The sequence below is a fragment of the Antedon bifida genome, chromosome 2, assembly GCF_963402885.1.
Source record: "Antedon bifida chromosome 2, ecAntBifi1.1, whole genome shotgun sequence".
Taxonomy (NCBI): domain Eukaryota; kingdom Metazoa; phylum Echinodermata; class Crinoidea; order Comatulida; family Antedonidae; genus Antedon; species Antedon bifida.
This window is the reverse complement of record NC_136227.1, coordinates 29,851,476-29,876,185: the sequence shown is the minus strand read 5'-3', so window position 1 is coordinate 29,876,185 and position 24,710 is coordinate 29,851,476. Positions and strand designations below refer to the sequence as shown.

The 24,710-nt window shown below is 31.8% G+C and overlaps 1 protein-coding gene across 1 annotated transcript in view; it reads right to left on the bottom strand.

The window, feature by feature from the left end:
* The window catches only part of LOC144834471 (bridge-like lipid transfer protein family member 2), a 47,489-nt gene that overhangs the window by 10,849 nt on the left and 11,930 nt on the right, over positions 1 to 24,710 (bottom strand). Inside the window, exons 27-39 of the mRNA XM_078689268.1 lie at positions 24,135 to 24,345; positions 23,500 to 23,672; positions 23,121 to 23,219; positions 22,457 to 22,723; positions 21,486 to 21,582; positions 21,162 to 21,258; positions 16,113 to 16,190; positions 14,200 to 14,271; positions 2,571 to 2,665; positions 1,860 to 2,022; positions 1,200 to 1,283; positions 754 to 809; positions 145 to 262 (exon numbers count right to left, since the gene is read on the bottom strand). Of these exons, the coding sequence (XP_078545394.1) occupies positions 145 to 262; positions 754 to 809; positions 1,200 to 1,283; positions 1,860 to 2,022; positions 2,571 to 2,665; positions 14,200 to 14,271; positions 16,113 to 16,190; positions 21,162 to 21,258; positions 21,486 to 21,582; positions 22,457 to 22,723; positions 23,121 to 23,219; positions 23,500 to 23,672; positions 24,135 to 24,345 (1,610 nt within the window). The remainder of the gene's footprint in view (positions 1 to 144; positions 263 to 753; positions 810 to 1,199; positions 1,284 to 1,859; positions 2,023 to 2,570; positions 2,666 to 14,199; positions 14,272 to 16,112; positions 16,191 to 21,161; positions 21,259 to 21,485; positions 21,583 to 22,456; positions 22,724 to 23,120; positions 23,220 to 23,499; positions 23,673 to 24,134; positions 24,346 to 24,710) is intronic.

Below are 24,710 nucleotides of genomic sequence, written 5' to 3'. Positions count from 1 at the left end.
TTACAAAAACATGAAATAAAAACATGAAATAAAAACATGAAATAAAATCAGAAACACAGACGTAAAATGAAACACTGAAGTATGTGTCCCATATCATGGTTGACAGAGCATCACTACATAATTCCTCATAATCAGACTGTATACCTTGTCATTGCCTGCATCCTCGGCCTGATCTCCTTCAGGGGTCAAAGGTACTCCTTCCTGTATCTCCTCCACAGAGGGGCTCCTACTTGGACTTGAACTTTGACGACAATATACAACTCTGGAGAAGTAGAGGGAAAAACAGAATGGCATAACAAGGTATTGTGACTGCAAACATTGAGAAACTAAGTACTATGTTCTCATGTTTTAACCTTTTTATGAAATGTTTGTATTTGTTGCATTTGTATTTTACCCTTTTGGTGCTTTTACTCATTTTATCATCATGTTTTAATATGTTTTTTTGTATGTGACAAGCAAGACAAATTCCGAGCTAGAGTATAAAATAAAATAATTTAATTGGCATAGACGCCAAATACCACTACTGCAATTGTGAATACTGTTCAGGCGGGCCTTGCGCCTTAAATTGCAGGGGAACAGTGCGCGGTGGTGTTTGAATCATCTTCGTTGTTTTATTTTTTTATTATCATTGTCTTTGGTTAGCCTATTTCCTGTTCAGAGTCTAGATAATTTTAATAATCAACTAACACTCAAAGCGCTCTGATCTTTACAAAATAGCGCTATATAAATGTCGCATTATATAATATAACTTACTTTTCAACACTGGCAACATGGTGCCTGTCTGAAGCTGACTTTGACGGCATTCCCACCTTTAAAAAACAAATTAGCAATTACAAAGTATTCATTACCAAAAATGATGAAGTAGTTATTCTAGAAAAGATTATTTTAATATATGACACTTCTTAATTAACCAATTACAGTAGGTAATGCACATTACGCAATGTTTCAAATGTGAAAGGTGAGAACAAATATAAATCATTAATAACAATTATGTTTTTCATAACGGCTGAGAATCATGATTCTAAACTAGGTAGTTTATAACTATTGAGTAAACAGCATGCAGGCAGATTCACAGGGCCCATGTGTTATAAATTTCTACCTTTAATATGTACAGTCGCAGTAGAGTATAAAAACTGGCAATTTGTCTAAATCAATTGGTACTTGTTTTGTGAAATAAGAAACACCAAAATGAACCTTACTTGGTAATTATCAGCTGCTGTTGTGTACAGGTAGGCATGGCTCTCACCAACATCAAACACCATACCATTAACATTCCAGTCAGCCTAAAGAAAGAAAAATGAACTGGTAAAAATATATTATAATATACAGTAGAACCCTTATTAAGGGAACACCTTCAGGATCCCACAACGTATCCCCTTACAGGAGTATCCCCTCAATAGGGGTGTCCCCTGAATATGATTGGCTGATGTGTTAACCACTTAATAGGAGTGTCTCCTAAATAGGGGTGTCCTCTGAATATGATTGGCTGAAGTGTTAACCACTTAATAGGAGTGTCCCCTAAATAGGGGTGTCCCCTGAATATGATTGGCTGATGTGTTAACCACTTAATAGGAGTGTCCCCTAAATAGGGGTGACCCAAAGACAGGGTTCTATTTTAATTACAATTTAAACTAAAACAATTATTTTACTACAAATATTTTATTTACTTTAAGTACAAAAAGTACATTAAATTGTGTATTAAGCCTTGTTTACACTATCAAACTAGTTTGACAAAAAAAGTGTGATGTGCCCAAATATGGTAGTGATATGACATCATCATGTCCATATTATTGGCACATCACACTTTTTTTTTGTCACATTAAGTTTGATAGTGTAGATAGCTTTAGAGCTTTACTTACGATATGTCTATGAGTGAGTCCATCAGTAGGGTTGCTTAGTTGTAGGTTAAACTTGGATGTAAAGCTCCCTTTACCAAGACACATCTCAATGCCTCGTTGCTTAGCCCCTGAAGCCCAGTAGTTCACTTGAAGTTGTGGAAATTTTGCATTGAACTCAACCGTCCTAAAAAATTAAAACAAAGGGCAAACAAAAACATAAAAGGTACATTGAATGGATGAACAAAGAAAACCTGGTTTAAAACTATTTGATCAGTAAAAGTACAAAATAAATTAATCTTTCTGTTGAAGCTTCAAAATTCCATAACCCTTTGCTCTATTTAAATCAGGGAACACCCTTTATTTGTTACTAATATTTTTTCTTGTCATAAATAATGGGTTTCAGATCGTCAGCCTCCCTGTGAGCTCCATCAGGGCTTGAACATCTGTGAGTACTACCCACTTTCAGAGGTTGAATAGTGACTTGTAGGCAACTCTGTGACCACCCCTTGTACATAAGTAATTAATTAATCAAAAGAATGAATCCGAGATGGAGTTCACAATGCAATGCCACAAGCATTTTGTTTGTCATGACTTGGTAGGTTTTGAATCAGTTGGTTGGTGTCCCTTGCAACATTGTTCATTGGTCTTCTTCCTAGACTACAGTACGTGCTCATTTACAAGTAGTTACCAATGTTTCCTAATATCGCACAGAAGGTAAAGAAATCAACTAACTTGTACATCCGGCTGAGGGCCGGTTTCCTTGGCTTTGTGTTATCAAACAGATTGCCCCTTCTTGTCGGTCTGGTAACATTTCTAATAACAACAGCCTACAGAAGAAAAAGTTAAGCTAAATTAAACATATGAATAACAAACACTATGGCTATGGCTATGGCTGATGGCTATGGTTGACTTTTAACACCATGACTCTAAATTTGGATCTTAATTGTTGTGGAATACTATACTGAAAGAAAAAATGATGCACACAAATATATATATATATATATAAATCCAAAGGCAAATTACTGGAAAAATGACAATGCTGTGGGTATCAGTGGCTGGATCTCAATGGAGATACACAAAAAAAAAGCGAAAAGCTAAATCAAAATGATAAAGTAAAACAGCCAGAAAAGTTAGCAGAGCTTTCGGGCAACACTAGCCCTTCATCAGTACAAGTATATAAATAAATATATATTTCGCTATCTTTATTTCAATTTCCAAAAATATCAAAACAATTCAATGAGGCCAATAAATATCTGTAGCAGCCAAAAAAGCTGGATTGAGGATTTTTTTTAAAACATCAATTGCAAACAATTTCAAAGATCACTAGGAAAATTAACTTGAATGAAAGATTAGAACTCAGGAACCTGGGTACCCCAACATCTTAACCACGAAAGCTACATCTCCACTCAAGATCAACTAGAAAATTAAAAAAAGTTGCACATATCCTCTAATTGATTTAAAGGCCAGGTGCAGGCAAAAAACTGTTATTGATCATATATTCAAATAATTATCGATCCATTTTAACATGTTAGGAGAAATTCATGTTTTTTTCGTCGTGATTTCTGTTACACATATTTCTTTTATGTTCATTTAACCAGATATTATATTTAAAATCCATGTCTGTACCTGAGCTTTAACTAGCTATAGTAAAATAATGGTAACCAGTATATTAATAATTTCCTCATGGTTCTATAATGATAGTCAACTTAGAGAGTAGATGTGTTATTACAGAAGACAAATTGTATTTGCTTTACTCACTTAAGATAGAGTGTGCAGTTATTTCATTAGTTGAAGTCAAAGGTGGTATTAGGTCAAAGGCTGTATTAGCTCCTCAATATAATCTTATATATGTAAAGTAATAATAAATTCTGGACAATCACAATCATTGGCGCCATTACGATTTTTGGAATCTCAGATAGCATAGTGTACATAGCACCAAATTTTTGATATCTGTATTTCACATCATTGTATGTCCCATGCCATAGGAAAATTCTATAATACAGTGTGACATATATATATATATATATCTTTGGATTTATATATATTTTCTACTGTTTGTATCAATTTTTGATTTGCTGTAATCCTGGAGGGTACTTTGGATAACTTTACAATTATTGACTTTGTCCACTGATTGTCATTTTTTCAGTAATTTTCTTTTGGATTTATATATATATATATATCACATCTGGTGTCTGTATCATATTTTAGGTTAGGCACACATGTGAGAATGTATCACAAAATTTGCCTATGATACTGTTTACATTATACATACAGTACTCAGAATCGGCTATATAAACCAATAATTGCAATATACACAACATCTCTTTGCCATTTCATATGTACACAAAAATGAACTGATAAGATATAACCTTGTATTAGTTAGTTTAAACTTGTATGGCATAATTATTTGATAACATTCAATGTTATTATTTTTTAAATTTTTAATAGTTGTTTTTGTCAATATTTTAGAGTTATTAGTTTTCTTGTCATGTCGACAACTGCCTTCAATGCTTAAAGTAATTTTTACTTATTTTGATCTCCTTGTAAGAACTCAGGATCACTAGCCCAAGCCTGGAAAAACATCTGACCACTTATCCCCTTAATGCAAACTACTTCGTAGTAGTTAAACAATTACCAAAAACAAACTCTCCTGTTAGCACTTATGCAATTCCAACACTAACAACTATTTTTTTAAATATTTTTATCCTCCATTTAACCTTAATAAAGTATTTTAATTTGAAAACTATAAGAACTTCTGACCTCCTCTTGAGGAAATTACACTACCCACGTAACCCACACTTTGGATAAGTTAAAATGCTCTGGGAATAAAACTATATTAGACTCATTAATCACCGAGTCATTTAGGCCCAACTGAGTAAAAGTACTGTCAGGTAAAAACCATGCGGGACCCAATGCGGTCAAAACCCATTACTTTAGTAATAGTATATCTAGACTTCTTGGCTATTTCATGATTATTATTGTGTAATGTACAGGTCATACCATTGAATCACTTTTCAAAGTTTATGAAGTTTACATGAACACCAAACTTCTTTTATAAATAGGTTAGTGTTACTATAAAATTGTATTTCTTCTTTGTATCTAAACTATTGATCTAAACTGATAAAGAATAATAAAAATGAAAATGAGAAAGATAAAAATAATGATGATGACGATGATAGCGATGAAGATGATGATGATGGTAATGAGGATGATGATGATTATTATGATAGTGATGATGATGATGATGATTGATGATGATGATAATGATGATGATGGTGATGATGATGATGGTGATGATGAGGTTAATGATGAATGATGATAAATGATGATTGATGATGATGATGATGGTGACAATGATGATGGTTATAATGATGAGCCGATGATGTTGATGATAACAGTTATGATGATGGTGATGATGATAATAGTGATGATGATGATGATAATAGTGATGATGATGATAATAGTGATGATGATGGTGATGATGATAATAGTGATGATGATGATGGTGATGATAATTGTGATGATGACGACGACGACGGTAAATTTAAGATGATGTAGGCAAGGTTGTAGCATTTTAATTATTATCAAAATGAGAAGGATGATGATGAATGAAGATTATGATAATGAGGATCAAGTTCAATTATGATTCTGATAATGATATCACAGACAAAAATGATTATGATAATCAAATTACCATATTTTTGACAAAATTTAACATTTAATATACAGTAATAAGTTAGGTTCAGAGATACTAATTTCAATTTGATAATTAACCGTATTACTTCACTCAATTAAAACAATTAACACGAACCACTAATGAATTTTGAATTTACAAAACAATCCAAAAGCGTACAGAATGATGTCACAGCTCTATAGGTATGTAAGGAATAATTCTTGAACAATGATTATTATTACTTGACATTAAAGTGGCCAATATTAAAACAGTTAAATTTTATTGACGTCAAATATACTTGGATTGTTTAAAAACAAAGCCCTTTTGTGTGTGGACCAATCAAATGGTTAAGTGTATATCAAATAAGGATGAAGAAACTATAGTGCATCATTATAGTATTTTATAGGTTTCAATTCATTGAGAAAAACCTATTAATATTTAACATATATGAACACCCCTACAATGAAAATGGTATGCCCCACAGAAAGTTCATTGTATTGGACCAATCAGATTACAGTCTTTCCAAGAGCTAAGCAAATTTAACTCAATTACAAAATTTTATCCATCTAAACCTGGATATCAAGAGTCTGAACACTGATCAAATAAGCTTTTCATCTTCATTCCATCAAAAGCACTGGATGAAATATATTGCAGGAAAATTGTTATTGGAATTGATCTTTGGAATTATTTAAAATTTTTGCATTATTATTAGTAGCCTGCTGGTCATGATCAAAATCTAATGGATCAACCAAAAAGGATTTACTATGCAAAACCAACACCTATGTAGCGTTCATAACTGAACTAGGTACACCTCTGGTTAAGAAACAGAAATTTGAAAACGGACGGTAAAATGGTTTGGAATGGTCACCTTTTCTATTTACTTGGAATGAGTTTTGTTCTGGCGTACACGGTAATCATTTATTTACTGCAGGTGTGTGTTTATACCTTAATCTGTGTTCTAGGAATATCAATGAATGGAATCGTACTCCTCGTTTATTTACGTGTACCTTCGTTTCAAACAATGACGAACAGGCTGATCGTTCATCAATCTTTCGTTGATTTTCTTAGCTCAATAGTATTTTTATTTTTTTACGTATGTCCGTTATATGGATACCATCCAACTGGGGAAAATGCATTTACTATCTTCTGCAAGACAAGAACGATTTACTGGGTCCTGACTGCGACATCGAAAGGAAATCTGTTAGGCCTGGCGTTGGAACGATATTACGCTGTTATATATCCTATTAGATACAGGTACCATTTCAAAAAGAAAACTTTACGTTATGTTTTTGCATGCATATGGATTTACGGTATTGTATGCGAGTCAAACTTGGCATTTTTTGCAACAGTTGAAGACGGACAGTGTACGTACATTTGGCCGAATCAAACAGTTGAAATCGCTATTGGTTCTTTAGTGTTTACATTTGAATGTGTCTTACCATTGGTTATTCTTGGATTTGCATACGGAAGGATAGCATGTGCATTAGGGAAGCCAAGCATAGCGTCAAAAAATTTGAAAAACAGTTATATTGTTTCTCGGAGACGGAACACAGCTCAACGTAACGTGATCATTACCTCAATAACCGTTTCGATTATTTTTATAATTTGTTGGACGCCAAATCAATTTTTCTACCTCTTTTTGATGCTTGGTTTATTCAAAAAGTACATTGAGCTAAACGGATTAATACATTCAGTAACCGTCTTTCTTTGTTTTATTAATATGATGTTAAATCCATTTGTTTATGCTCTTCAATACAAGGCTTTCAGGAAATCACTCAAGGAACTTTTAATCAGAACTAAGGTTAGATAAGAACAATTTCAACTGCTGATAATAATTAATAATAATCCTATTGTAAGAAAGACTATCGATTTTAAATTGAATCAGAGAAGTAGCTTGGTGGTCAGAGGTGTCACGCAGGAGGAAAAGGCCCCTGGTTTAGCACTCCTCCCTAAAGGGGTAGTTGCATTGGGGCTGCTTATGCCCTGGGGCCCCTTAAGCTCTGGGTCCCTTGGGTTTAGCCAGTGAGCTCACTCACCGAAACACCACTGTTGGTGTTTAACGTTCCAGGGTTTGTTACATAGTACCAGGATTTTAATTCATGACTGTAAAACTAAGCAACCCCTTAAGCCTCAAATGATACTTAATAGTTTACAAGCATGTTTCATCATGTTTAATAAGATAGCCTGATGTTGGACAAGTATGATAGAGAGAATTTTAAGCTGATATGGGCAGGGTGCAAAAGGTCAGGCTTTAAGGTAGGGGTTTTAAATTGTGCAAATAATATTATTTCTGAAAATTTAGTTTTGTGGGCCACGATCCAAAAAGTTATTAAAACCATAAGATCAGCCAAATTTTTACTTTGATGAGGACCAATATGTTTGGGATAAATGCCACATTTTACACAAACCTTTGATACCTGTAGGCCTATACTCTCAGGAAAGTTTTTTTAAATTAAATTTGACAAAAGAGGTAGTCCTTTAAATACAATTCAAATTATTATTAATATCATTATAATGAAATAGTAGTCATTTCCAGAAACAAAATATATAAAATAAAAATCCACAAAAACCGAAAGACTTGGGAGGTCTAGATCAGTGTTTTGAAAAGCTACTTTAAGAATGGCAAAAAAGTGAGATATTTATTTTTACAGCTGAAATTTATACTTTTGTTCTACTGTTATTTTAATGTGAAAGTAGACTGAGAAAGACATTTTTCACATATATGTAAAATATGAAACCAGAAGGCGTATAAATCAAATATAGCGAATCAGGTTGGGTTCAACACTTAAAATATGTAAATTAATGTTTAAAAAAAACCATGTTATTTTAACTTTACTACACGAGACCTGAATAGTCAATCTTAATCACAAATTTTTAAAAATATGGCTATCAATAACTTTCAATAAAAAAAAGGGTTGTTACAAGTAGTATGAACAAATATTGTAGTACGTGCAAACATTTTCTAATGCAAAGATTTACAGGCTGTTCATAGTTTGTTTTTATTTTTGATTTACTTGAAAATAAATATATTATAAACACACAATAGATTCCTCCCCGCTGGGTCCTAATAAAATAGAGAATTTTAAATGCATTAGAAAAAAAAAATAGAAAAACAACAAACATTAAAGATATATTTCATGCACACAGGTGGTGTTTAAAGAGATCTGAGCTATATTATCAATCCCAAATCTCCAAACAGCATATCGATATTTGTGTCCTCCCAGAATGCAACGTTTTCTAGTCAGAAAAATGACCAAAAGAATGTTTTGTCATTATTATTATTATTATAGTAGTGTGGTAACTGAACTTTGACATCATTAAACAATTGTATGTCCTCAACTTTAATATAACAATGAAATATTATAATAATATACATATACTACTGTATTAAGTTTTTTTGTAAGTAAACTAATACTATACTGGTGCAGTAATAAGCCCAGTCTGGAGTATAAACCCAGACAACAGAAGCTCGCACCACCAAACTTTAACAAATGGGTGTAGACTTATATAATCAGTGTGGTACTACTTTAATAATTAAAAACATTTTTAGTATTAACCAAATTGTTAAAGTTATCAGTGCAATATGATATTTTATGTTTGTTTTGGTATTTAAGAGAATAAAAAAACACATTTATCGCATGACTGTATAATAATTCTATAATAAGTAATAAGCTTATTTTATTCAATTTTCTAATGTCATCATCTTTAATAAATATATAATATGTTTGTAAACAATTTCAGTTTTATTATTTTTTTAACTAGCATTCACTATAATATTTTTAAATGGTAAGATACGTAAAAACAAAGGTAATTTTTCTGCTGTATATAGTGATTCCAAATAGCTGTTTGAAAATGGATTAAAAAAATAAAATTAAAGTTGGCACTCTAAAAAACTGTTTAAATCAGAATTTTTCTAAATATAACATTAGTTTGTTGCAGCTAAAACTTGCACAGCGTTAAATGGTAACTGGTTACTGTATTTGGGGTAATTTTTCACAATACCTTTACGATAAGTCTACATGATAATAAAACATCATCATGTCCATATATGGGCACATGACATTTTGTTTTGTCACATAAAGTTTGATAGTGTAGACAGAGCTTACAAATATCAACCCTGTTCGTGAGGATCATTTTAATTATTCGCAATATCGCCGTGGTAATGATAAACATAAACAAGAATGCTTTATGTACTGTTTGTTTAGTAATGTATAGAGAATGAGGTATCAAGCAACGCTTTTGGAATGCTTAGTAATCAAGATGTTTTTATTAGGACAGATGTTTTTCGCGGTATGTTAACGACGCGATAGATATTATAAAATGTATTTGCTCGATGGTCAAGACAAATAATAATGTAGTACCGAGAATAGATTATCAATATTTATTATCGGTCAACTTACTTATTTTACCCCACATTAGAAAAGGACAATATGCTCAAGATCTTTAATTCCTAATACGGAGAGCAAACACTTATAAAGTGACGCATTTATGAAAGCCGTCAATTGTAGTAAATCAAGCTAGTCTCATAAATGATTTTAAAACAAAATTGAAAATTTGATTACCATTATTACATAAGAGTGCCGACAAACAGTAATGTTTTAATTGATGTTTGTCTATTGCATTCAAAGATAATGTTTAAGTTCCATTCTTATCTAATAATAAGCAGTTGTTGATCTCAATATAGGAGGCAGAATTCATTTGTTCTTTGATTGAAAAGTATTTTATATTGATTGAAGTAATACTTGCATTTTGTTTGTATAAAAATTTGTTTTTACACAATAACATCCACCGTTTCCAAATTTTTACAAATACTTGTACACCAAACAGCACATGCCTATTAATTATTTAGAAAAATGGATATATTGCCAGGTGACGTCACAAAAGCAGATTAAAATCTTCAACATGGGCCGAAATATTAAATATCAAATAATAAATATTAGCACGCCCTCTGTCAATCTGCATTTTGCCCAGTATGAGTGCTTATTAAGCACTTTGTGGATACGTGCTATAAATCTTATTATGTTATCTTATCTTATTTCTGTTCCACCCATATTGAACAATATATATGCAACATATTATTAAGTATATTTTTATACTAAAGGCCATTAATTCATTCAAAATCATTCTTTATGTTAAACACATCCATCTAGCAAGCATGGTCAGCTCGGCCATCTGGCAGCCAGGCCCAAGCCTGCAATAGAAATCACCTAAAAAATTGACTCAATCTTAGTTACTCAGAAGGCTCCCTTATATGTGATAATTTACAGTTATAGTTTAATCAATTGTTGTAAACCTTCAAGTCTCCCAAACAGACATGAATCAAGAATTTTAATTACAGTAACATGCTAGGAATTAAAGTTTCTAATCAGACGATGGATTTGGACGCAACAGACTAATGCAACTGATTAACAGGGTGTGTTAATCAACCTAATATAGTCATTACTGTATTAAGCGTGTGCGAACGGTTGTAGCCAAATAAAAAAATATTAATGATTAGCATCGTTTATTTCTTTTGCAGACATCTCTTTATTTCTAAATGTTAAAAACATATCACAATAGGCAGAAAGGTTTTGATAGGCAGAAAGGTTTTGATAGGCAGAAATGTTTTGATAGGCAGGAAGGTTTTAATAGGCAGAACGGTTTTGATAGGCAGAAATGTTTTGATTGGTATTTAAAAAAAGAGGAGAAAAAACACAGAACAAATACAGCTACTTAATACAGCTAGAAGTAGATGACAATTCTTGTTTTTTAAATGCTAGTATCAAGCTTGTTTTGTTTTTTTCGAATTCCATGTTTCTCAAAGCGCCACCGATAAATATTAATATAATTCCATTTATATCTATCAACTTTTGTAAATAACCAATATTTATTGCTTATTTTTCATAATTAAAACATACAGAATCCAATGATCGCACAGACTATGTGATAAAAAAAACCATTATTATGGAAAAAGACGATTTATTAAAATGAAAACATCAGTTATCTAAAATGTTTACGCTGGAGTTGGAGAAATTATTAAAATTGTATTGTCATTGAATATACAATATTATATTGAATTCATTTTAACCTATTATTGGAATAGACTTTTGAATAAATTCAAATTAGTAAATTAAAATTCATGCTTTATGATGTTGCTACAAAAACCAGGTCAATGATTCCCCACACGACCAACATCGGATACTTTTCAGTATAATTATTATTAGTATAAATTGCATAGACAGAAGATAGATGATTATTTTGTATATGTGTCTAGGATGCTGTTCAAATATGATTGATTATTATCATTAATTTAATTAGTTTTTTAAAGATGTATTATCCCCCCCAAAAACGAAAAATGAAGAAAAAAAAACCTGAAAAAGAAATGTTTTATTGCTTTAAATTAAAACAGTTTGTTTCAGTTAAATAAATTCTTTTTTTCAATCCAATTTTTGTTCAAATTGAATAACTATTATGTTACATTAAAATGACATATAAAAAAAAATATATTTGTGCATTGGGTCAATACATCTTTAACTACATCTTTAAAGTATTTTAATAATCCATCCATATCAGTAATCTACCTTTAATTATGATTTCAATTAAATATTTGTTTGGTTCAATTACCAAAAAAGTTGACCTTGAGAATAAATTTAATAAAAATAATTTATTATTATTTTTATTTATTATTTAACTCAATAATGATTATTATATTAATATTAATCACAATTATGAATTTTAAAGACAATCATTTTGATTTGTTTTTAAATAATCAACAGTCAAGGTGAGTTTGTGGTGATGTTTCTAGTTCTCAGAAATATTGATGTATAAGAACATGTGTGCTATATTTAACATTCATTCCAAGCATGCATACATACATTCAATGTTTTTATTTTATTTCTTAACTGGATAACTACAAATATATTCCCAACAGTTGTAAGTGTAAGTCATAAATAAGTTGGTAAGCATGGTTATAGTATAGTTATTAGTATCAAGCAACCACAACTTTATATTACTTGGTTATACTATGAACGTTTATTTGTTTGCATTAAAAAATTTTCATTAGCTATACCAACAGAAATTTTAAGTTTAAAACACTGAGCGACATAGAGTTGTTAAAAGAGCTAAAGACCGTAAGCGATGGTATAACCTTTGTGTCGGACAAGCGATGTTTTTTCATACATGAACTAACAGATTCTGTACCCATACAGTATAATAAAATGGATTTACAGCGTTTGGGAAGTTTTACAGATCATACGTTTTCAGGAAAATGATATACTGGTGACATCACAAGAGCTTACAGTAGCACATCTTAATTTATCTGTACCTTCAATATGGGCTGAAATAATAAATAGCACGCCCCTCTAGTAGTTTGCTAAGTTTCTAAGCACTTCATTCAATTTTATATTTGGTTTGTTAAAGAAACTTCTGTATTTAATGAGGGTCATCCATCCAGCAATTGCTGATCATTAGGGACCCTCATAGGTTCACAAGACAAACATATACACAAGATGCTCTACATAAACAAAGTCTTATTACAAGTCTGTTGTTCTTGATGCAAGTAAATTATTTGCATGAATTTAAGATATTCTTTCAGGTTACAAATTAATACAAAAGTGCGTTTTCAGGGCATAGGTAATAAAAATATGTATTCTCTTGTGGACTGTTATTAGCTTCAATTCATCCATTACTTCAGTTCGTTTTATGAACTTTTTTCCAAATAAGTAAAAGTACTATTGAGCCTGTTTGTCAGTGGAGCTTGTAATTGGGAGAGTAAGTTCAAGGCCTGTTGAACATGTTTTAACCATCAGGGGGCGTTCAAGATGAATGCAAGTGTAACTCAAGCGTGGAGGGTTTAAACCTCTATTGAGGGTTTCAGATCATGCATGTGGGCCTAGTTAGCGTAAGGTGGAAGTACTGTACGAGAACTGGGTCTAACTGTTATCATGTCAAGTTCTCTATGACCTAAAGATCTGTCTATACTATCAAACATAATGGACATGATGAGGTCACTACTATATTTGGGCACATCACACTTTTTTGTCATACTAGTTTGATAGTGTATTCAGAGCTTTACCAAGTTGATCAACTGGTGCTAGAAAATTATAAATACAGGTTTCAAGCAATGCAATATACAACGACCTTCTCTATATAGCCTACGCAAAACGGTTATGATTCTCGGGTATCAGAGACTATTGAATAAAGATGTAACTACAGATTTGAGGTAGTAATGAAAAGTGAATATGATAGGTTTCCTGTACTTTCGTATTGTCAATCATCACAGTAGATATTTGGCTATGCATAGTGTCGAGTACATACAACGCTTTAGGTTATAAGACTGTATTGAGAGAATGGATCAATATACATTATAACTAAAGAGTTGGCATGACAGACATATCAAAATAGAGGGAGTTTATGTAGCTTGCTCAATAGTCAACTGTGATTGGACAGCAACCTTGAGACTACACCCCATTTCTATCTCTCTTATTTCTATCTCTCTTTAAAATTTTAGTTGTTTATAAAGAAGATTAATTTTGTCAACTATTTAAATATATTGTCTATTATACTGCAGGTATTTCAGTTAGCACCCATGATCCCTCCAACATGAAATCAATTTGTGGCAACTAGGTGGAAATGGTCTATAATTTAAGGACCAAAATCTGTTGTGTCAACCTTTTAATTATTATTTAATAATTTAGAGAAAGAAATTACCTGAAAATTCTGAAGCCATCTCATGGTACTGCTGTAGAAAAGGATAGAAGGAATATCTGGTTCTTCCCCATCCTGCATAATCAAATCATAATAATAATAATTATATATCATAATTATTCTATAATTAAAATAATATTTTCATGTTGCCATGCAAAAAGATATAAAATGAGATGCTGGTGTACTCAAGCGATGTTCCTGGCGCCTAAACTTTGGAATGTGATCTGAAAAATGATTAAATTCAAATTAGTAGGCAATACCACTATTTACAGTGCATTGAATGCACATTGTGTATATTGAAATAAATCAATAAATTCTATATTATTTATTTTCAGTAGAAGACAATTTTCATTATACAGAATATTGAATGCACTTTTGTTCGATGTTTGTTTAAAAATCTCTTGCATTTATAAATTCATTTGATGTGTGCCAACCCCACAGTCTGCAACTCAATTCTACTATTAAACATTGTTACATCGTTTGTTCAACCAAGAAAAGGTAGGAAAATGATCTGATACCCCTTTCACACCAAAAAAAACACTTTAAAAGCGGTTATTTTATTTTTAACTGAACCGTCTGACTAGCTTGAATTCAATTGTACTGGACATCAATAGTTTTAAACCTAAGATTAATAAAAATATAATATAAGTTTTTTGACAGAATATCATATCTGTGTGAAAACCACAGTCATTTAAAATTAGGCATTTAGGACACAAATGTTTTTTTAGTAGGCCTATATTATCATATATTAAATGTGATTTTTGTTTTTAGGTAAAATGAAATACTACATTGTATTTTTCGTATTCTGCATAAATGGGATCTTACTAGTTGATGGAGATACAACATTGACTGGCAACGTAAGTCAACAAATACCGTACCAAACATTTGCTACAAAGTGTATCAAATACGTTAAATCTTTTAGAAAATTGATTTCTCAGAGTAGTGTGGTACATTATCCATTTGATAATGATTTAATAGATATCTTAGGAAAGACAAATAATTTCCTTACTGTTCCTGACAAGGAAGCGTATGAAAGTGGAATAATTGGTAATGCAATGGTAGTTACTAATAACTACCTCTATATAGGCCTAAGTAGTTTGCAAAATCTGGCTCAACATTTCACTCTTAGCCTTTGGGTTAAAGTTACTGGATCTGGAACGTCTCAACAAATAATACAGTGCAGCGTATGTGGAGCAGGAATAAATGATATGACCATTACTACATCCTATGGAAGATTAAACTTGCTCACCCTGCTGTCAACTGAAATCAACCCTGGGACTGGCAGCATATATAAACAAGTATGGTACAATATCATCCTGATGTATGATGGTGAAAATATAAAAGTATACTTGGACGGAACTCTTGATATACAAAGAATGTGTCGTAATTGCGCAATCTCTTGCAACAACATTAAGCTTGGCTATGTGCTGGATGGATTGATTGACGATTTTATGATTTTTAACAAAACCCTATCAGCTAAAGAAATACATGCTCTAGCTGAAAAATAAATTGTTCAAAAAAAAAATGTTTTTCATCAGGATACGTTGAAATCATTTGCATCTTGCGTAGTCATCGACAAGGAGTAAAACTGGTGACAGAAGTTTAAAGCTCTGTCTACACTATCAAACTTTATGTGACAAAAAATGTTATGTGCCCATATATGGGCATGATGATGTCATATCACTACCATATTTGGGCACAGCACACTTTTTTTGTTCTTAATTTGATAGTGTAGACAGAGCTTAACTGTATTTATCTTAACTTTAATTCTAGTCTTTCAATAAAAGCACTAATATAAAATACATCAGGTAGTTACATAGGATTTGATACCAGGAATCTTGGAATGGTAACCAAGCATGTTAATCACAAAGATACAGTTATACAATACAAAAATGGATAATTCCTAATAAACTAACCTTTTTATTAAGTTTGACATCTAAGTTCATCTTTAAGTTCAAATTGTGTGACCTAAAAAGAGCATATGAATCATGAACCTGTAAGAGAAAAATGAATATTAGATATTAACAAGGGGGGTTAAAATGAATATTAGATATTAACAAGGGGGGCTGGAGGTGTTTGGGTGTAAAATGAATATTAGATATTAACAAGGGAGGTAAAAATGAATATTAGATATTAGCAAGGGGATGGGGGATTGGGGGTAAAATGAATATTAGATATTAACAAGGGGGGTTAAAATGAATATTAGATATTAACAAGGGGGGCTGGAGGTGTTTGGGTGTAAAATGAATATTAGATATTAACAAGGGAGGTAAAAATGAATATTAGATATTAGCAAGGGGATGGGGGATTGGGGGTAAAAATGAATATTAGATATTAACAAGGAGGTAAAAATGAATATTAGATATTGACAAGGGGGTAAAAAGTTAATATTATATATTAAAGGGGGATGCGCTTGCAGCATTATGCACTAAGTTTTGATATCTATTTTTGACCGACTTAGTACTATTAGCACTCTAAAAAAAATACTGGACGCGCCCCTGTTGGTTAAACATGTTGTAGAATTAAACATTAATTTGATAAATTTAGTGCAGAAAAATGTCCAGAACAGTGTATTAGAGTACTATTGTTAACATTTTAAATTGTACAACACAATATTCATAGACATGATATCAAATCAGAAACTTTACAGTTTGTTGTTTGTCATATTGTAATAGTTATATATTTTGTCAGTAATTATAAACCATTTCAGTAGTATTGGTTGTTGCCAATGCACTTTTACCATTATCATCAGATATTCCTGTTAAATAATAGGTACCGGTTCTTTTGCTACAAAACAACCGTTCAGAATTTTGATAGCTTTTGAAGTTCTTACGAAATCTCAAGTTGTAATTACTTCTTTAATAGTATACCTACGGTACACAAGGGGATTGGTAATATAACCCACCCACACTACATTTCATTAATCTTAGATGTTTATTTTTGATAGGTTCAATGTCATTAAAGACGTGACTAGTAGAACAAGAAATCATTTGTTTCAATTTATTTGTCGGTTTTTATTTTTTGGCCCTTACACAAGAAGTACAAGATCAAGTTTTGTTTCAATTTACAAGATGGTTTAAAATTACACATTGTCACTTTTTTAAAAAAATCATCTATTCTCTTTTGCATGAGGGCTCATAATAATTTTTGAAATCTAATTACATACATTACATATATAAAATAACGTTTTTAAATTGATTTCTTTATTTAAAATTTTAAAAGATAATTAAGTGTGCATTGAAGGTGACCTTGAATACCTCCTGCAGATGACGTATCCCTACTTTGCTGTGCGTATATTTATACAGCTGAAAGGCCTTACGTATGTAATGCTACACGCATCAAGCACGATGATAACGCATGACAAGCTAGGCCAAAATGTAAACAATCTAGAACCGCTATTCAGTATATATATTTCATTTCATTAATTTACTTTTAATCAAATAATTTTTAAATTGATATTTGATATTATAATTTACTAGTAATTTGTCCTTGATTCATATAATTGATGTTTTGTGGTTGCGAAATCAGATTTCTTTATGGAACTTTGTAATTAGTGAGCAGACCATAGGCACGTTCACAAACCACGATGCGTGGTCAGCTAGGCCAACAGGTAAACAAAAATGCAATCATAATCTACAGGCTTATTTATCAAAACACCTGTCATATTAAATCAAGATTTAAGGTCTGCTTTCAGATTTATTGCTGATAGTTAATCAATGATGACCAGTAAAGGGGTCAAATATAAAGGTCAAACGACATTATGATGATATTTATCAGTGGTTAAAATGCTCTATAATGAACACTATCTACACTTTAGGGAGTTTTCGATTTGCACGTCCTCATGTTGATTGATACACTATATGACGTTATTTTGGTGATTTTCGTTGACTATTAAAGAGTTACTAGCTGGACTGGATGCAGGATTTTGTGCTAGGAGTGCGAGAAAGACTCCACCACCAGTATAGTTGCCCTACCATGGTGTATTACAGAACATACATTTTAAAATAATTCCATCCCTGTATCTGCCCCGGAGACTGACCTAGTGCATAAAATGGACCAGAATTTTGACATACTATGATAAAATGTGTGAAATCAAGCATAGCGTAATTAAACATTACATTTAAGCCAGACAAAATGCATTTGAAAGGTACTTTAGTTACAGACGAATTTGTGAGATTATCAGTAATTTCCTAGCAACTGTCACTTGTTATGTTATTGTTCAACTGATAGCTTGTATTGGTCAAATTAACGACATGAGAAGTACATATTACTTGTTAAGTACATTTTTAATAGAGCACTTTGTATACTGTATACTGTACAGAATCATGGTAATGAATATACAAGTTCAGTTCAGTTGACCTGCGACAAAACATATTCCAATTATCTCAACATAAAAAAAACCTGATGGCTCACTGTCATCATTTAAGGTAAGGGATATCAGACTACCATGTTAGGAATGGGTTTAAGACTTGTGTCATTATTTGAAAACTTAGGCAAGATCACTTTGTGCTTTGGATGGGACATTAAGTCTGTTGTGTGGCCCCCTTTTAAGAAACAGTTTCACTGTGCCACAAATAATTTTCATAATTATTTAACCATTCAATTTATTGAAAAGAACATTGCATAAAAAATTAAAAACATCATTACATTTTTGATGAGGTTTATAGGTAATGATTTCGTATCTAATATACAAAATTAAATGTAATCGTTATTGCAAATTGTCTCTTAATTACAGCATATCGACCCCATAGGACTTGTATGGTGTTAATGTGTGATCAGAAGCAATGTAAATATCATCAGTACCATATATATGGTTCAATTTGGTTGTTACACTGTAGAAATAACTGGATTATGGATTCTAGCAGTCAGACGACTGTAGGGTGATTTTATTGTACTGCACTATCATTTTGAGATCTAATACTAAAACAGTATTATAAAGTACAAAGCCTACCATCACAATAGTGAGAGAGATATGGCATAAGCTAAATGGATCAAACTATCATGTCTGTGCCTTATTTTTGTACCTCTTTCGTATGAATTACACAAAGTACCACGTAGTTAATATTAATTACATGCTTTTAATATAGGAATTGTCATATTCCTTCTTTTGTACTTCACATGTCATAAAAATGGTCTGATTTTATTAACGTAATTTCCTGTATCGATTCCATCCCAGATGCCAAAAGGCATCTTGTTAGTAAGTCTCTTAAGACTGCTATATTATGCTTACTAATGGCGTGTTAATTCAGGATCAATAGACAAAGAGTGCAAATAGACCTACTGTAGTTATACAGTATTAAAGCTACCATTTCCTTCAATTAAAAGAATGCTTTATAATATAGAGCAAACAAAGGAAAAATAGTTCATTTAGGCAGAAAAATGGACACATCTCGTGAGTAAGTAAAGTTTAGATCATTTGTTCCAAAATATTATTTGAAATGTCATTTACAGAAGAAATTGGAAATTATAAATAGGAATTAATTAAGGGATTTCTATGACTGGGATAATATTTATCAAATTTGCTTAAAAAAAAGAATCTTAACTTTGTGATACGACAGTTTTGAAAATAACCTAGTAAAATATTTTTTTCACCTTAAATTTTGATGATGAAGTTTTTCCATATGACAAAAAGAACTGGCTTAATAAATAAGCCTAAATATTTCACTTAAGCACTATTTTGACTTAAGCAAATGTTAAATTATAAATGCCAGCTTCTCTTAATTTTAAATATTCTTATTACATTGCGTAAGAAAGTATAAAAGAATCATTTGAAATTAAATTGATTACCTGTGAACAAATTTCCCACAATGCATTGCTTAAAGTCCAATTCGAATTAAACAGAATATGAGATGTAATTGCATAGATTGCGAAACAGACAAAAACTAGTCAATCATAAAATCATTTGCATTTAGCGAGAAATGTGAATGGATTAAAACGATAAATATAACACTGGTTGAGACTGATGACCCACCATCAATTATATCTCATTTACGTTTAATAAGATTTGACACGATTTTGTGAATACTAATGGATTTCATAAATCACTCACGGCCGATGATATCCAATTAAGTATAATTTTAATTTGGTTTTCACCAAAGAGTTTTTGTTGACCCATATAATTTTATCGAATATGCTTTTATGTGGCCGAGCAGTTAGAACAGGGTCACTGCAAACCAGAGCCATGGCACAGGTTCAAGACAGTTTTCAGGCATAGTTCTGGTGATAGAAAAGTCTTCTCTGATTAGGACTATAAACTGGAGGTTCAGTTCAATTCAATTATTGTATTTTGTCAAGCACTCTGACTCGAAAATGATCTTGCTTGTCACGTATATAAAAAAATTATTAAAAATATGATAAAATGGGTATATACAAACAGTACGACACCAAGGGGTAAAATACAAAAGCAACAAATACAAAATAACATAAGGTTAAAACATGGCAATAATAAAAAATATCATACAAATGATAAGTGTACACATTTGGCTAATGTGCACTTCATAGAACCCAGTGCATCTTTCTGAAAGAGTGCGTCTTATCCCAGTGTTCACTGTGTTTGGGCTACCAGTTAAACTAACTTAACTTATATTAGTGCTATATTGTGTTTTGTTATGTCTGTTTCTTTCTGTGTATAAAGTAGCTTTTACTTACACAGGCTAAAGCTCCGTCACTAAAGAACTTTATGTGACAACAAAATGTGATATGCTCATATATGGACAAGATGATATCACTACCATATTTGGGCACATCACAATTTTGTTTAACAAACTAGTTTGATAGTGTAGACAGAGCTTAGGCTTTGTCCACACTGTCAAACTTTATGTGAGAAAAAAATGTGACATAACATCATTTCACTACCATATTTAAGGATGTCACTACCATATTTGGGCACATCACACATTTTTGACAACTAGTTTGATAGTGTAGACAGAGCTTAGAGAGTGTGTGTTTTATTTGTTTTTACATACCTGTTTGATGGAATGTTCAGGAACTTTGTCAGGAGCACATGGCATGACACTGTGATGATCATTGACATCTCCATTTGTTATCCATTCAATACCAAATCTACATAACGTAAAAATAAAAACAAATTACTTTGTCTTGCCTTGTGTGACAGAGGTCACAGGTCAAAATATGGCCCCAGGACAAATTATAATACATAATATCTTTAAACGGACTTAATAAGAATTAAAATCATGTTTTTAATATTTGTAGTTATACTCTTTATATTGAATATATGTTTACAGTGTAAATGACACGATTATTTTTTCTCAATGAAATAATGTACTTACTCCCAGCGGAATTTAGGAATATGTAGAAGCCTAACGTCATCATACTTGGAAGCAGTTCGTACATAGACATCAAGCGCTCCCTTGAAAAGAAAATGGGCTGAACAAAAAAAAAAATTGAAAAAAATTGATTCAATTAAAAAAAATCTGTAAAAATTAAAATAATAAAAAAATTTAAAAGAAATAAAAATATTTAAATAAAGAGAGTAATATTCTGATCACTTTGTAATTTCATTGGATAGTTTGTTTGCATGACGTACATTAGTAATAATTGTTATTCTATTCTACCTGCATCCTCCAAGCTTAAACCTAGCAGACAAAAGACGGAAATATGCTGGTTGTCAAGACTATTGGGTTAAACTTTGTGCTCTAACATGCTCATTTAATCAATGGATAAAACTAAAGCATGGTTCCCACTAGTGACGCAACGCAACCAACGCAACGTAAGGAAATGCCCTTCTAATAATTGTGCGTGAAATCAAACCTGCGATGTTTGCAGCACTATTGCGTTATCGGTTCCCACTTGTGATTATGCAATACACGTTGCGTTCTAGTGGGAACCACGCTTAAAGATGATTTCATTTAAACTTTGAGCTTGAACATTTATTCAATGGATTAAACTAAAGATGAGTTCATTTAAGTTTATGTTATATGATGAAACATGTTCTCTAGTGTATTATAAATCTTGGTTCTATTTCCTGTTTTCTCATATGTTTCTCTATGATAATCAACTTCCTGTTTTCACCTATGATACATGTGAATTACCATATATTTTATATAATGGATTTAAATTCATAACACTTAAAATCAATCCATAAAACTTAAATCAATCCATCAAACTTAAAACCAATCAATCAAACTTGAAATTAATCAAAACTTTTGTATTGAAAGAAACTGTATAAAATGAATATACCTTAAAATAATTTTTAAAAAATAAATAAATTAATAAATAAAAAAAGTGAAGCCACTCTCACCATTAGTCCAATCTAGATATACATCGTTAAACTCCCAGTCCAGATGTTCTGTGGTGTTGTAACAATCTTTAGTACTAAGCCATAAATAATTCCACCTCTGAACAGTTATGATGAGTCTACCATGAAAAAGCAATCTCATCTTGTCCCAGAATGGTAAAGGTGCGCTGGGGTCAATGGAAGGCTTGTTCAAGTCGTTCATGCATATATTGACCTGACCCCAAGTCGGCTCAAAACATGGACCATATGCCAAGTCCCATGAATTTATATCTGGATAGTTAAAACAAAACAAATATGAAAATGGTTTTAAAAAATTGCATCAAAACATGGTACAGAAATGAAGATTTTATTATTTGATTTGATAATAATATTTATTTGGTAACCAACCAGATTCTGCACCAACTTAACTCAATATCTGAAAAAATGAAGTACATTCTGCTCTGTCGCTGTTAACCCAGGAATATCAATGGGTACCGTGTGAATTCATAAATGTCACATGGCTTGATCAATGACATTTTATTTCATTTATTTGTATCAAAACAACTACAAATTTACAAAATACAATATATGGGAATCACAGTTAACAGAAAGAAACATGCGACATGACCGGCACCCAAAAGTGAACTACATCAATTTCAACAAAATACAGATAATTATATTATTTTACCTGCTACTAAGTCATGGTAGAACTTTAGTGCTGGCATACTGCGGGTAACTGTAGTGTTAGTCCATGGGGCACCCACTTCTACAACAGTTTCTCTTTTGGCTGAAATATGATATTAAAACATTATGAATTATTACTAATATTTACTAATTTATCACATTGAGCACGAGTAGCCAATAAACACAGATGAATAGGCAAATGTCTAGAATAGATAAATGTGATTTTTGGAATAAAAAAAACTGTTTAAGGGAGAATATATGTTTTAAAATTACAGCCAACCCTTGCTGGGTCAGAAATTCGTTCCCTAATAGAGGTTCTACTGTACATTAACAAGCAAGCTACAGTATTATATGTGATTTGTTTACAATATCAATTATTTTACCTCTTGATGCACCAGCCTGTTCAGCTCCTAGCAACCGTCCCCACCACATCCAGTCGGTCAATTCCATTACTCGAAGGGGAAAATCCCTTAAACTGATATCAAGGTGTTGAACATTGCCCCTAACAACACGGCACCATAGGGTAGTGAAGTGCATGTCATCTGGTGGGGGTACACTAAAATTTAACAAAAAGAATATTATAATGTTACATATTATATATTACTATACTATAATTTAATTAAATGTTGGACACCTTCTATTTAGGGAACACCACCATCAAGTGGACGCTTCTAATACCTCTGTTACGCAACTTTGTTGAGTCCTGAAGGTGACCACTTAAAGCGTGGTTCTCACTAGAACACAACAACGTATTGATGCAAAGTGCTGTATTGCATAATCACAGGTTGGAACCGACAATGCAACAGTGCTGCAAACATCACAGGTTTGATTTCACACAGACGGGGGGCAAACACAATTATTGGAAGGCCATTTGCTTAATACGTTGCGTAGGTTGCGTCACTAGTGGGAACCAAGCGTAATAGTGGTTCTGCTGTAGCATTATAAGATGTATGGAACAGTTAAAAGGAAATATATAACCATGGTAGTAATTTCCAAGATATTAAAAATGTTTCATTACCTTGAATAATCTATTTCTTTCATGATGTCAATAATATTTTTTCTACCATTCATCGACGGATCAGCTAGAATAATGACCTCTAAATCATCAAGTGTTAGCGTCATTAAAGCAACGCGCATTGGTGTGGTGGCATACAGCTTCTGAGAACGCTTCAGGTAGATGTCAACGTTCTTCTTTGCAAGGGATGTGTACAGTTCTGATATCTTATTTGCTGGAAAACAAAGATAAATGGATGATAGACTGGTAGTGGTTCAGGTAACCGTCTACATAGAGATATCTGGTAGCCATATTGATATAAAGTTGGTATTCAGATTAATGCTACTTTTAAGAGTACACAATTTGTTTTTGTTTTTTGAGTGACATGCCATATACATTGCAATAATTAAATTACAAAAAGTAGTCAGTAATATACAAGGTTGGAACTCCTAGACTTCTAGTGAAGCTGGCCCTGATGTAGTTGCATCTAGCAAGTTTGCACAACTCTATCAAGTTCTGATGGTATCTTCCGAATTCTCAATATATTTTATATAAGAGGTAAAATTCTTTAAAATTAAAAAATTAAATTTATGGAAATGG